This window comes from Nicotiana tabacum, chromosome 19 (genome assembly GCF_000715075.1).
Source record: "Nicotiana tabacum cultivar K326 chromosome 19, ASM71507v2, whole genome shotgun sequence".
Classification (NCBI taxonomy): domain Eukaryota; kingdom Viridiplantae; phylum Streptophyta; class Magnoliopsida; order Solanales; family Solanaceae; genus Nicotiana; species Nicotiana tabacum.
This window is the reverse complement of record NC_134098.1, coordinates 131,782,038-131,795,353: the sequence shown is the minus strand read 5'-3', so window position 1 is coordinate 131,795,353 and position 13,316 is coordinate 131,782,038. Positions and strand designations below refer to the sequence as shown.

General features: G+C 34.0%; 1 protein-coding gene across 3 annotated transcripts; it reads left to right on the top strand.

Moving 5' to 3' along the window:
• The first annotated feature begins 239 nt into the window (after positions 1-239).
• LOC107806592 (protein FAR1-RELATED SEQUENCE 11-like) lies at positions 240-8,129 on the top strand. 3 transcript variants are annotated; one of them, XM_075238643.1, is made up of 5 exons: positions 240-469; positions 659-719; positions 1,491-2,501; positions 6,142-6,585; positions 7,195-8,129. In XM_075238643.1, exons 3-5 carry the CDS (start codon positions 1,524-1,526, stop codon positions 7,810-7,812), a joined length of 2,040 nt encoding a protein of 679 aa, XP_075094744.1. In that variant the 5' UTR covers positions 240-469; positions 659-719; positions 1,491-1,523; the 3' UTR covers positions 7,813-8,129. The 3 variants fall into 3 exon arrangements, with proteins under 3 accessions (XP_075094744.1, XP_016486263.1, XP_016486262.2); XM_016630777.2 differs by lacking the exon at positions 659-719 and having other exon boundaries at positions 1,534-2,501; XM_016630776.2 differs by lacking the exon at positions 659-719.
• The last annotated feature ends 5,187 nt before the right edge of the window (positions 8,130-13,316 follow it).

The window sequence follows — 13,316 nt, the reverse complement described above, 5'->3', positions numbered from 1 at the left end:
GGGTAGAATGATAATTGTTCAAAATAGAGGGAGTAGTTCGATTTTTAAAGCAAAGTTTGGGGGTGCAAATGATTTTTACCCAAATTTACTGCAAACTATTTACCAAAATATAAATTTTAAAAAGGGAAATACAATAACAAAGTGTACAAAAAAAAAGTATCGAGGAGAAGGGCAATTAGATTGAAAAAGCGTTGGGCAGATGACGACGCCGTTTGTTAAAAGAAGAGACCAAATCCCTTAAACGTGCGCCGCAGTATAAAACGGTCTCATCACACACCTGCGCAAATTAGGGTTCTTCCTCACTTTTAAACGTTGTTCTGTCTGTTTCCCAACGGATAATCAATCAATCACAACGCTTTTTGGCGCGTGTTTGTAGATGCAAATACATTGATATGTTCAATGGAATTTCCAGTAGAGACAAACATTGATGGTGCTCTAGATGAAACCATTGATTCGTTTCTCTGATTCTGTAAGTAATCATTAACACTTTCATTTGTTTGAAATTCTTAGAAATTTTATAAATTTCAATTTCTGGTGCTTTGATTAATGCTTTAGTCACATTGTAAACATTATAGTTTTTGATAGAATTAGTCTCTTAAGTATCACATTAGGGAGATAATTTTCAAGTTTGTAAAAGTTACGTACTTTTTTGTTGTAGATTTGGAGCTTTTGTTAGGTTTACATTGTGGCAACCTGTGTTTCTTTCTTTACACCATCAGGTTTGAGAACTGAAGTTGTCAATTTTGCATTTATTTCTCTATGTTGGAGTGGCCAATTAGTGGGACTATTTTATGGCCCATTGCAAGATATGGGACTTGAGTCCCACATCCGTATTGCACTGTGCTGATGTGTGGTTTATATAGACTTGGACTCTCCGACCTCAATAGCTAGCTTTTGGGGTGCAGTTCTCCCTGGTTTGTATCAACTATTTTAAAACTCACCAATTTACTCAAATATTAGAAGTTTGTAAAACTCACCAATTTACATCGTGGTGTACACACATTTATGTGTGTGTGTATGTAGTTAAAAGGGGGCTCTACAATACTCGCCTTTTGTCCTTTAGAAACTCAAAGGATATTACCTTTAAATTATATGAATTCGAATGGAGAGTCAAAGGTAGTTTCGTTGTTTGATTTTGAGTGGAGCTAGTGAAAATAGATGTAATATTAGCTATTAAAAGTGGTCTTTTTAGTATTCGTTTGTTTTATGAGGATAAATGCCTCTGTGTGTCAGTTTCTGCCACAGCATGCACATACTAGCTGTGATGCTAATCTTTTTTCAAAATGAACTTTGAGTTGTTCCATTAGCGCTTCTTTTTGGCTTCTGCTTTGACCGAGTGCCTCTTCTATGTTTAGTTTAGTTAGGTCTATATATGTGTGCATTAAGTGACATGATTGGGTGCTGCATATCTATTGCAACATATTAAACACAACCATTTTGTTGAAGTTTTACAATATCTGTGTGACTTAAAAAATTAGACATGGTTCTAGGTTTGTAGTGAGCAGTATCTTGACAAGTTTATAATGTCTGAAGAGGCTGGGCAAATGATGGTACTTTATGGCGATTCCTCGGATCAGAGATCTCTGTCTTTGGATGATACAAGCAGCACTGAGGAATCACCCGATCAAACAAGGCTGTCTCTGGAGACAACTAATGATGCAGTTCCGTATATAGGACAAAGATTTCCCACTCACGATGCTGCTTATGAATTCTATGCTGAATTTGCCAGAGGCTGTGGTTTTTCAATCAGGCGTCACCGTACAGAAGGGAAAGATGGTGTGGGCAAAGGGCTTACAAGACGCTATTTTGTTTGCCATCGTGCAGGCAACACTCCTGTCAAAGCCGCTAATGATAATAGGCCTCAGAGAAACAGAAAATCCTCCCGATGTGGATGCCAAGCATATATGCGGATAAGCAAGACAACTGACTTAGGAGTGCCTGAATGGAGAGTGACTGGTTTCATGAACCACCATAATCACGAACTTCTAGAGCCAAACCAAGTACGCTTTCTTCCTGCATATCGCAGCATATCAGATTCAGACAAGAGTCGAATTCTAATGTTTGCAAAAACGGGAATCTCAGTGCAGCAAATGATGAGGCTTATGGAGCTCGAGAAGGGTGTGGAACCGGGCTTTTTGCCATTTACCGAGAAGGATGTTAGAAATTTGCTTCAGTCATTCAGGAAGGTGGATCCTGAGGACGAAAGCATAGACTTGTTGAGAATGTGTAGAAATATTAAGGAAAAAGATCCCAATTTCAAGTATGATTTTTCACTAGATTCCAACAACAAGTTAGAAAATATTGCATGGTCATATGCCTCATCCATCCAATCATATGACGTTTTTGGCGATGCTGTGGTGTTTGATACAACTCATCGATTGGCTGCTTTTGACATGCCGCTCGGGATATGGGTCGGAGTGAACAACTATGGTATGCCATGCTTCTTTGGCTGTGTTCTTTTGCGAGAGGAAACTTTGAGATCCTACTCTTGGTCTTTGAAGGTAAAAGGAGTGAGATATACAAAATTCATGTTGTTAATTTACCTAAACCACTGGCCAATTTGGAGGCCTTTTTTTTTTTTTGGTTTTTTGAAAAGGTAACATATCTATTATACTAATTAAATCATCATCACAAAAATTGTGCTTGGAGCCAAGATGTACAGCATGGAGAACTTAGGCAAAAACCAAAAGCATAACATCCTTCTTCTCACAAGGAGTCTAAGACTTCTATGATTGAATCATGGTCATCAATATATTCTATTTTACACCAATAACTAAAAAGAAGAATACAATTCATCTTAATCTTCTGTGTAGGGCTGCTTGTATCTTCAAAGCATCTTGCATTCCTCTCCTTCCATACTGTCCGCCAAATAGCTTGTGGAACAATTTTCCATCTGTCTTTGTTAGAGGAATTTCCCCCTGCATTCCAACTTTCCAGAAGTTCAAAGGTTCTTCCTGGCATTGTCCACCTAATACCCATCAATGATCAACCTAAGGGGTTTTAGCCCCTACTTGTATAGAAGATTGGGCGTTTTTTTTGTAGAGAATCATGTTCTGATGTAAATTCTCTACGTCTTTGGTATACTTCGTGTATACGGGAGTTCTCTCCCTTTTGATTAATACATTTTATCAAAAAAAAAGGTTGATGAACAATTCTCACAACTGTCTGGTCACTCTACAATGTAGAAACAAATGGCCAATTGTCTCTGCATCTTGTCCACATAAATAACATCTAGAACAAATTGGCAATCCTCTTTTCCTAAGATTTTCCTGAGTAAGTACTGCTTCTTTAGCCACCAACTAAGTAAAGCATGCCACTTTGTATGGTATTTTAACTTTCCATATGTGTTTCGAACCATAAACTGTTTTGAGACACCTGATTCAAATTTTTATAGGCTGAACTTACTGTATAACTTCCACTGCTGTGCTTCTTCCATGAAAGAGTGTCTTCCCCCTCTTGCAATCCTCTGCCTTGATCCAATGTGTTATAGAATTCTGCAATTCTAGGCAGTTCCAAATCTTGAAGTAGTTTTCTGAATGTTAAGTTCCATCACTGAATCCCCCATACATCCTTCACTGTAGCTCTTTGTTGCTGATTCAATGTAAAAATGTCAGGGTATAAAACCTTCAAGAATCCTATTCCCAGCCAGTTATCCTCCCCGAATAATATTTTCCTTCCATCCCTCACATTAAAATTCAGTTTGGATGAAAGACTTGGCAACAAGTTCCTAATTGATCTCCATAAACTGGTTCCATAAGGATTCTTAACCTCCCTAGTCATCCAAAAACCTTCTTTTCCATACTTCGCTTTTATCACCCTTACCCATAGTGTTTGCTCTTCCTTTGTAAACCTCCACAACCACTTCATTAATAGACATTTGTTTTGCCTTCTCAGATTTCTGATTCCTAAGCCCCCTTCTTGTTTACTAATGGTTAACTCTTTCCATTTAACTAAGTGAAATCGTTTCTTCTCTTTATTTCCATGCCATAGGAAATTCCTTCTCATGACTTCCATTCTCCTTTCTACAACCTCTCAACTTGACTACTTACAATATTGAAGCCCTTAATCCACCCATTGTTATGTGCAGCCTTTAACATGTTGTTCAACCCTTCCATTGTTATTATGAAGAGAAAAGATGACATGGGGTCACCTTGTCTCAGACCCCTTTGTGAGGGGAAGAAACCTTCCGGGGAACCATTGATCAAAATAGAGAATCTAACAGTACTTATACACAATTTCATCTAACTGATCCACTTTCTTCCGGAACCTATCTTATGCAGAATTCCAAGGAGGAAATCCCAATTGACATGGTCATATGCTTTCTCGATGTCTAGCTTGCACACCATTCCTGGATCTTTTTCCTTAATCTTGGAATGTATGCATTCACTAGCAATTAATACAACATCCATGATTTGTCTTCCTTTTATGAAAGCCATCTGGTGTGAATCAACTAGTTTGTGCATCACTTTCTTGAGCCTTTCCGTGAGAATTTTAGAAATCAACTTGTATATGCTTCCTATTAAGCTAATGGGCCTGAAATCTCTTAGCTCCTTTGCTCCAGTCTTTTAGGAATCAGAGTCACGTAGTGGCATTAAAACTTTTCTCAAAAATTTCATGCGATTAGCGAATGAAAATTTTGAACAGTTGCCATAATGTCTGACTTGATCACCTCCCAACATTTGATCTGCACATAATTTTAGGCATTGTAGAGGATCTATTCCTCCTCAAAAGGGCTTTGCATCGCTTGTTGTTCTTCTACAGAGATAGTGGGGCAATTAGTCATACTGCAAGTAGGTCCTCAGACCTCAGTTTCAGAGTACAATTTCAGATAAAAGTCAACTATCTCTTTTTTAATGGCTTCGGGTTCCTCAATGGTCACCCCTTCCACTACCGGCTTATCAATGTTATTGCTTCTCTTGTGTGCATTTGCAACTCTTTGAAAGAACTTGGTATTCTTTTCTCCCTGTTTGAGCCAAAGTGCTCTAGATCTTTGTCTCCATGCAATTTCTTCCCTTATTGCATGCTCTTCAAATTCTATGAAGAGTCTTGCTTTCCTGGCCTTCTCCTCTTGATTAAGGTTCCTTTGTTGCTGAATAATATCCAGTACAGTGATTTGATTAAGAATATGATTTTTCTCCCTCTCTAGATTTTACCAAAATTACTATTACTCCACTCTTTTAGTTTTCCTTTGAGAGCTTTGAGTTTACGAGTAAGAATATAATCTGGTCTTCCTTCTATTTCAAATGATGTCCACCAATTTTGAACTCTATCATTGAACCCTTCAGTTTCCAGCCACCAATTCTCAAACTTGACGTAGGATTTTGTTTGCTCCCAGTTACCACATTGTAAAATTAAAGGGGTATGATTTGAACACACACTGGGGAGAATTTCCCGCTTGATGTATCTGAAGCAATCATTCCATTCCATTGATATGAGGAATCTGTCAATTCTAGATGATGTCTCCTGTCTGCTCCCACTAGCCCATGTGTAATTTCCCCCTTCCAACTGAAAATCAACCAATTCCATGTCTTCAATGAAATACTTTTACTCAGATCCCTACCCCTCTTTAAATCCCTAACTGCCCCCTCCTCTCCGAAAAGGAAAAAGCATATGGCATCTGGATATCTAATGCTGACTGATTCAAATGCATCCTATGATTCATGTGCCTGGTCACGTGCTTTCATGCTTGTGGGATATCAGCAGTACCTATCTGCTAGATCAGGCTCTGTAAATTTTTAATAAAATTCAAATGTATGTGGACTTGCAACAGTGGAATTATGTCTTGAAACACCAGTAATGTTGATGGTTCTAAAAAGTAGTTTCTAATAGGAAAATGTTTGCACTTATAGTTTTTTTTGTTGGCAGGTCTGATCTTATATCAATCAATTCTAAGAAAAGATCTGATCTTATATCAATCCTTTTGTTATCTCTGTTGATATTTTTCTTTTTACGGTATGAAGGTTTCGATTTAGGAATGTTACAACGCCTCTTACTACCCGCTCCTGCTCCAATAGAAGGAAAAATATTAAATTAGAGAAAATAAAAGAAAATCCACGATAAATATGAAATGATGTCTACAAATGAGTATATTCACAATTTCCACAATCTCTGTTGATATTTGTTTGTTTTCAATTGTCTAAGGCATTCTTGGCCTTCATGAATGGGAAGGCTCCACAAACAGTGCTGACTGATCAAAATATGTGTCTCAAAGAAGCAATTAACTTGGAGATGCCCTCAACTAAGCATGCCCTTTGCATTTGGCTTATCGTTTCAAAGTTTCCATCATGGTTTAATGCTGTTTTAGGAGTGCGGTACAATGATTGGAAGGCTGAGTTTCACCGACTCTATAATTTGGAATCTGTGGAGGACTTTGAATTGGGTTGGAGAGACATGGTGAACTCGTTCGGACTGCATACAAACAGGCATATTGCCAGTTTATTTGCCTTGAGATCACTGTGGGCGCTACCATACCTTAGGAGCCATGTTTTTGCTGGTATGACCACAGCTGGCCACTCAAAGTCAATCAATGCTTTTATCCAACGGTTTCTGAGTGCACAAACCCGGCTAGCACATTTTGTGGAACAAGTATGTAATCTTGAACTTAACTGTTATTTTTTATCTTTATTATTCTTGGTAAAATTTTCTTCAAGTGCTGAATAAATGCTTCTGACCACTTCAAAACCAGATGAAGTTTAGGGGCTTAATAGCTGCTACAGAACCAAAGTTTCTCATTATGTTAAAATTGGCAGGATGTAGAAACACATGCTTGCTTCCTGATAATCTGTATTCTGAGGGATGTGCCAGGAAGAAAATTGTCTGTCATGACGAATGCCATGAATGATATGGTTGCTACCCGCGTGTTCCCTCCCACCCCTCTCCCTTAGTTATTTCAAGTTATGAATTGTATGGTTTTACACTTACTTTACTTGATGGGGTGTATAGGCAACTTGAGGTACGTGCTGAATGTTAGAGATGGTCGAATAGTTGAAAAATTAGCATGTATACTGCAAAACCCACTCTAGGTGGTAATGATTGGTTCATCATATGTTTTTACAAATTAAAAGTGATCTGTTTTCTTATTTAAATAGTTAGCACCTACCTTATGCAACAAAAAAAGGTGATCTCTATTTTTATTTACATAGTTTGCACCTACCTTGTAAAAAATATCTTTATATACATAATTTGCATTATCAGGTTGCTGTTACAGTTGATTTCAAGGATCAAGCAGGAGAACAGCAGACTATGCAACAAAATCTGCAAAATATATGCCTGAAAACAGGCGCTCCCATGGAAGCACATGCTGCTACAGTTCTGACACCATTCGCATTCTCCAAGCTTCAAGAACAACTTGTTTTGGCTGCCCATTATGCATCATTTCAGATGGAAGACGGTTTCCTTGTCCGACACCACACAAAACTCGAGGGGGGGCGGAAAGTTTACTGGGTTCCAAGAGAGGGCATCATAAGCTGCAGCTGCCATCAATTTGAGTTCTCTGGAATACTTTGTCGCCATGCTCTCCGTGTTCTGTCCACTGGAAATTGCTTCCAAATACCAGATAGATATCTGCCGCATCGGTGGCGACGATTCAGTACACCATCGACAAAATCTCTTCAAAATACTCACAATGACCACACTGAGAGGGTTCAGTTACTGCAGAGTATGGTTTCTACTCTAGTAACAGAATCAGCAAAGTCAAGGGAACGCCTTGAGATTGCAACAGAGAACGTGTCAATCCTTTTATTGAAGATAAGAGAACAGCCAATTTGTTCACAAGGTGTTAGAGAGTTGTCCTCAAATCAGAGAAATATTTGACTATAGTTAGAATAGTTTGATTTACATCCAGAATTCTTGTAGACGATAGGTAAAATAGAAATTAAACAGGGGAAACTTGTCTAGCTAGTGTGTAAAGAGTTGAGCTGGCTTGACACCCTTTTATTAAAAATTTGCAAAATGTTTTACAAGACTATGTTATTGTCATTAGATAGGTATCTGATATGTAAAGTTTTTTTGCTAGAGGGAAAGAACAGGAAAAAGGTGAAACATTTACTTGATGTAATTGCTTTTGCATTGGAAGAAGAAAGCTCTTTCAATAACAAGGGAAATGAAAGGAAAGGAATCAGATTTTTTTATTGTTCCGTGCTTATGTTGGTTGTTAGACGTTAGTCTTGTGTGCAACTATACAAGCCATAGTTGTCTTCCTAGACCGCACAATTTCTATTGGTTTTATTTATGTTTTTCTTCTCTTTTTTGTGCAAGTTATTAGCCATTTAAACTTTAGACTTTTAAAGTTTTACGGACCGACTCTATAAGATACTATTATTTAATTTGTCCGAATGGCACAGAGTTAATAGATGACCACATGACAATCATAGTCATAATAGGAACTAGAATTTTAAATCAATAAAACGAAATATTACTGCAAGTTTTATTAAAATTCAAGAAAAGAACAAGGCAAGAAACCAACGTGTCATCTCATGGAAAGAACTAAATTAGATATATTCTAATGATGAATAGTTTCACCAATACAAACAGAGAGAAAAAAGAGGAAAACACAGATCAAAGTGACAATAGGAAAGTAAGTACAGAAGCAATATATTATACTGCTCGTATAATGTGAGAAACCAAGAAAATACAAAAAATAATCAACAATGATCATATAACGTCAAAAAATGAAATAACAACCTATATCATTCGCACCATCCCCAATCACCATGAATAGCACACTATGAAAACTATACAAGACTTAAAAAAGAATTATCCAGCAAAAAAGTACCAAGAAATTAAAAGAAAATCAGGAGGAATTTTTCATGCTATTGATCCCTTTCGGACCCTATATTGTTTCACACACTTGGGAGATTGTGTCTTCTTTGAAACTCTTGTTGTTGATGAAAAAGAACCTTAATTTTTTCTTTAGATTAGACCTTGTCGTCTTTCAGAGATTTCGAGAAATGGGAAGGAGCAAGCTCGTTACAGATGAACTCAGCAAACTTTTCCCAGATGGAATCATCTTCCATGGGTAAAACCATATGGATAACAATGTAGCTCTGCACCTTCTTCATTATGTCTATATAGGTTAAATCTTAAGGCTTCTCCAATAGTGACGTCTTTGGTGCAATGAGTGTCTTCCATTTTGCCCTTTTCTGTTCTTGAGTTTTGATCGCGCAAGAGAATTGAATTTCTTTCGTTTTATTTTTTCGTCGGATAAACCTATTAGTATCGGATTTCTAAATTTATATAGGCCTACTCGGCCCACTGAACTTTAGAGTAAGAGCTTTTTATTTTGAATTTCATTAACACGGAAATAAATTGCTTTAGGCCTCATTTTTTTTATTTCAAAATTATTAATGAACATAACAATTAAAAAAAAACGCATCTCTTCAAGCAATGATTTAACAAGTGGAAATATTACAAACTCTTATTTTTAAATTATCCTCTTAGATCAATATTAGCTCTTATAGTTATAGCATTGAATCTGAAACGACAATCTATATATTATTAAAAGTAAAAAAAGGCACTACATTAATTCAAATGGTAGCCTAAAAAAATGTCATATGACATAATTAGTTAATAATTAATTATTAAAAATTAACAAAGAAATTAACTACCTAAAATTATTTATCTTCTATTATATTACAAAAAGAAAGTAACAGACAAAACTATTAAACAAGTGATATGCTAATAATTTCTTTTAACAATGTAAGGATTGATTTAGGTTAGTTAATTTCTTTGTTTCATTTTTTAAAAATCATTTTCGTTCTTCTTTTTTGAAATAAAAAGTATATTTATTCATTAAAATTTAGACAATATTATTGAGAACAATATAATAAAATTTAAAATAAAAAAAATCTTTCAAGAGTAATAAAATAAATATCTTCTATTATATTACAAAATAAAGTAGCAGACAAAAATATTAAACAAGTAATATGCTAATAATTTTTATTAACAATGTAATTATACTAAATATTGGATAATATAATAAAGAAAAATATAGAACAAAAAAGTTATTCGATAACTATATAAGTCCGTTTAATTTAATAGAGATTTTATTCATTAAAATTCAGACAATATCTATTCCAGCTATATAGAATAGGAGAAACAAATAAATTTGATGATGCCAAGTGTATCAACAAAAAATTAACAAGTGTCAAATTTTAGGAGAAAGTTCCAACAAATTTGCAGATTCAAATATTATTTAAAAATAAAATAAAAAAATTATAAAAAAATAAAGACACAAAGAAATTAACTACCTAAACTTAACTACTCAAACATGGGTGAGGTTGGTTTAGTTTGGTTAATTTCTTTTATTTTTTTAAAATAATTTTCGTTTTTCATTTTAAAATAAAAAGTTTATTTATTCAAAAAAATATTATTGAGAATAATAGAATAAAATAAAAAATAAAAAAATATTTTAATAGTAATAAAATATATATCTTCTATTATATTATATAAAAAAAGTAGCAGATAAAATTATTAAACAAAGTAATATGCTAATAATTTTTTTATTAACAATGCGATTATACTAAATATTGGATAATATAATAAAAAATACATAACAAAAAAATTATTCAATGACTATATAAGTCCTTTTAATTTAATAGAAATTTTATTCATTAAAATTATTCAAACAATATTATTAAGGACAATGGAATAAAATTTTAAAATAAAAATATATTTCAAGAGTAATAAAATATATATATTCTATTATATTACAAAAAGAAAGTAGCAGACAAAAATATTATACAAAGTAATATGCTAATAAAAATTTCTATTAATTATGCTATAATAGTAAATATCGGATAACATAATAAAGAAAAATACAGAACAAAAAAGTTATTCGATGCCTATATAAGTCCCTTTTAGTTAATAGAGATTTTATTCATTTGTTGTTCTCAGATAATATTATTGAGAACAATAGAATTAAATTAAAATAAAAAAATATTTCAAGAGTAATAAAATATATATCTTCTATAATATTACAAAAAGAAAGTAGTAGATAAATACATTAAACAAAGTAAAATGCTAATAAAAATTTCTATTAATAATGTAAAAATACTATTGAATAATATAATAAAGAAAAATATAGAACAAAAAATTTATTCAATGACTATATAAGTCTCTTTAATTTAATAAAAATTTTATTCATTAAAATTCAGACAGTATTATTGAGAACAATAGAATAAAATTTAAAATAAGAAAATATTTCAAGAATAATAAAATATATATCTTCTATTATATTACAAAAAGACAGTTGTAGACACAACAACAACAACAACAACAACAACAACAACCCAGTAAAATTTTACTAATGGGGTCTGGGGAGGGTAGTATGTACGCAGACCTTGCCCCTACCCCAAAGGAGTAGAGAGACTGTTTCCGAAAGACCCTCGGTTCAAAAAAATAAAAAGACAAAAGGACAAAAGGAGACAATATTAGTATCACCACAGCAATCATAGGAAAAATAGGAATCCCATGAAATCCAGAAGAAAGGTGCAAAGCAAAAGCGATAGTTAGTAAATAGGTCCTGCACTGAAAAGTGAAATAGCAAGACACAACATTGCCACTAGCTATCTTAGACAAAAACCCTACCTGGCTAGTCCCACAATGGTACGAAGTAAGGCAAGACTCAACTACCTCCTAACCTACAACCCTAATACTCGACCTCCACATCTTCCTATCAAGTGTCATGTTCTCGGAAATCTGGAGCCTTGCCATATCCTGCCTGATCACCTCTCCCCAATAATTCTTAGGCCGCCCTCTACCTCTTCTCGTGCCCTCCACAACCAGCCGCTCACACCTCCGTACCGGAGCATCTGGGCTTCTCCTCTAAATATGTCCGAACCATCTAAGCCTCGCTTCCCGCATCTTGTCATTAATGAGATCCACATGCACCTTCTTCCGAATATCATCATTACTAATCTTATCTATCCTAGTGTGCCCGCACATCCATCTCAACATCCTCATTTATGCTACTTTCATCTTCTGGATATGTGAGTTCTTAACGGGCCAACATTCAGCCCCATACATCATGGCCGGTATAACCACCGCTTTATAGAACTTACCTTTGAGTATCGATGGCACTCTCTTGTCACACAGGACTTCAGATGCTAACCTCCACTTCATCCATCCTACCCCAATACGGTGTGTGACATCCTCGTCGATCTCCCCTCCCCCTGTATAACCGATCCAAGGTACTTGAAGCTGCCTCTACTCGGGATGACCTGTGATTCAAGCCTCACATCCACGCCCACTTCCCCTAACTCAGCGCTGAACTTACACTCCAGTAGACACAAATATTAAACAAAGTAATATGCTAATAATATTTTTATTAATAATACAATTATACTAAATATTGGATAATATAATAAAGAAAAATACATAACAAAAAAGTTATTCGATGACTATATAAGTCCCTTTAATTTAATAGAGATTTTATTCATTAAAATTCAGATAATATTATTGAGAACAACAGAATAAAATTTAAAATAAATAAATATTTCAAGATTAATAAATATTTCAGATAATATTATTAAACAAAGTAATATGTTAATAAAAATTTCTATTAACAGTGTAAAAATGCTAACTATTGGATAATATAATAAAGAAAAACATAGAAAATAAATTTATTCAATGACTATATAAGTCCCTTTAATTAAATAAATTTTTTATTATTGGGTATATCATATTGACAAATAAAATGCCAATTAAAATTTATTAAAGCAATACGATCTAATATGTCTAAACAAGCCCGATCATAATTTAATTTAATTAATATTTTTAATATTAACCGCGCATCGGGCGACTATGAGTTACTCTTACGCCCAAAGAAACAAAGGTATAATGTTTTCAGAGATATGAAATCTTAACTCGTTTTCAGTGAAATTGACTTGATATTTTATTTCTATTTGCCAGCATATGTTTACCTCGCAAACAAACAAAAGAAAATGAATCATTGAAAAAACTTCCAATTTGAAAGTGAAATTAAAAAAAAAAAAAGTTCTATAGCTGGAGCATGAATCAGAAAAGATGTCCATATGTCGCCATAAACTATTTACATGCTTTGCATCAATCAATTTGTGTGAGAGCTGTTGTTACATGAAAGAAGCTTTGACTCTCATCTTACTCTTTGAGGAACCTTTCAAATCCCAATATAATGATTGTTTAAACTAAAAAAATATAGTTTTTAATGGTCAAAACAATTAAATAAATATTTTGGATTACTAACAATCGATTTACTTTATTTTTACAAATATAAATGATATGAAAAAGGAACAAATTGAGATATGAAAGGAAATAGAATATTTAACACAACTGATTTC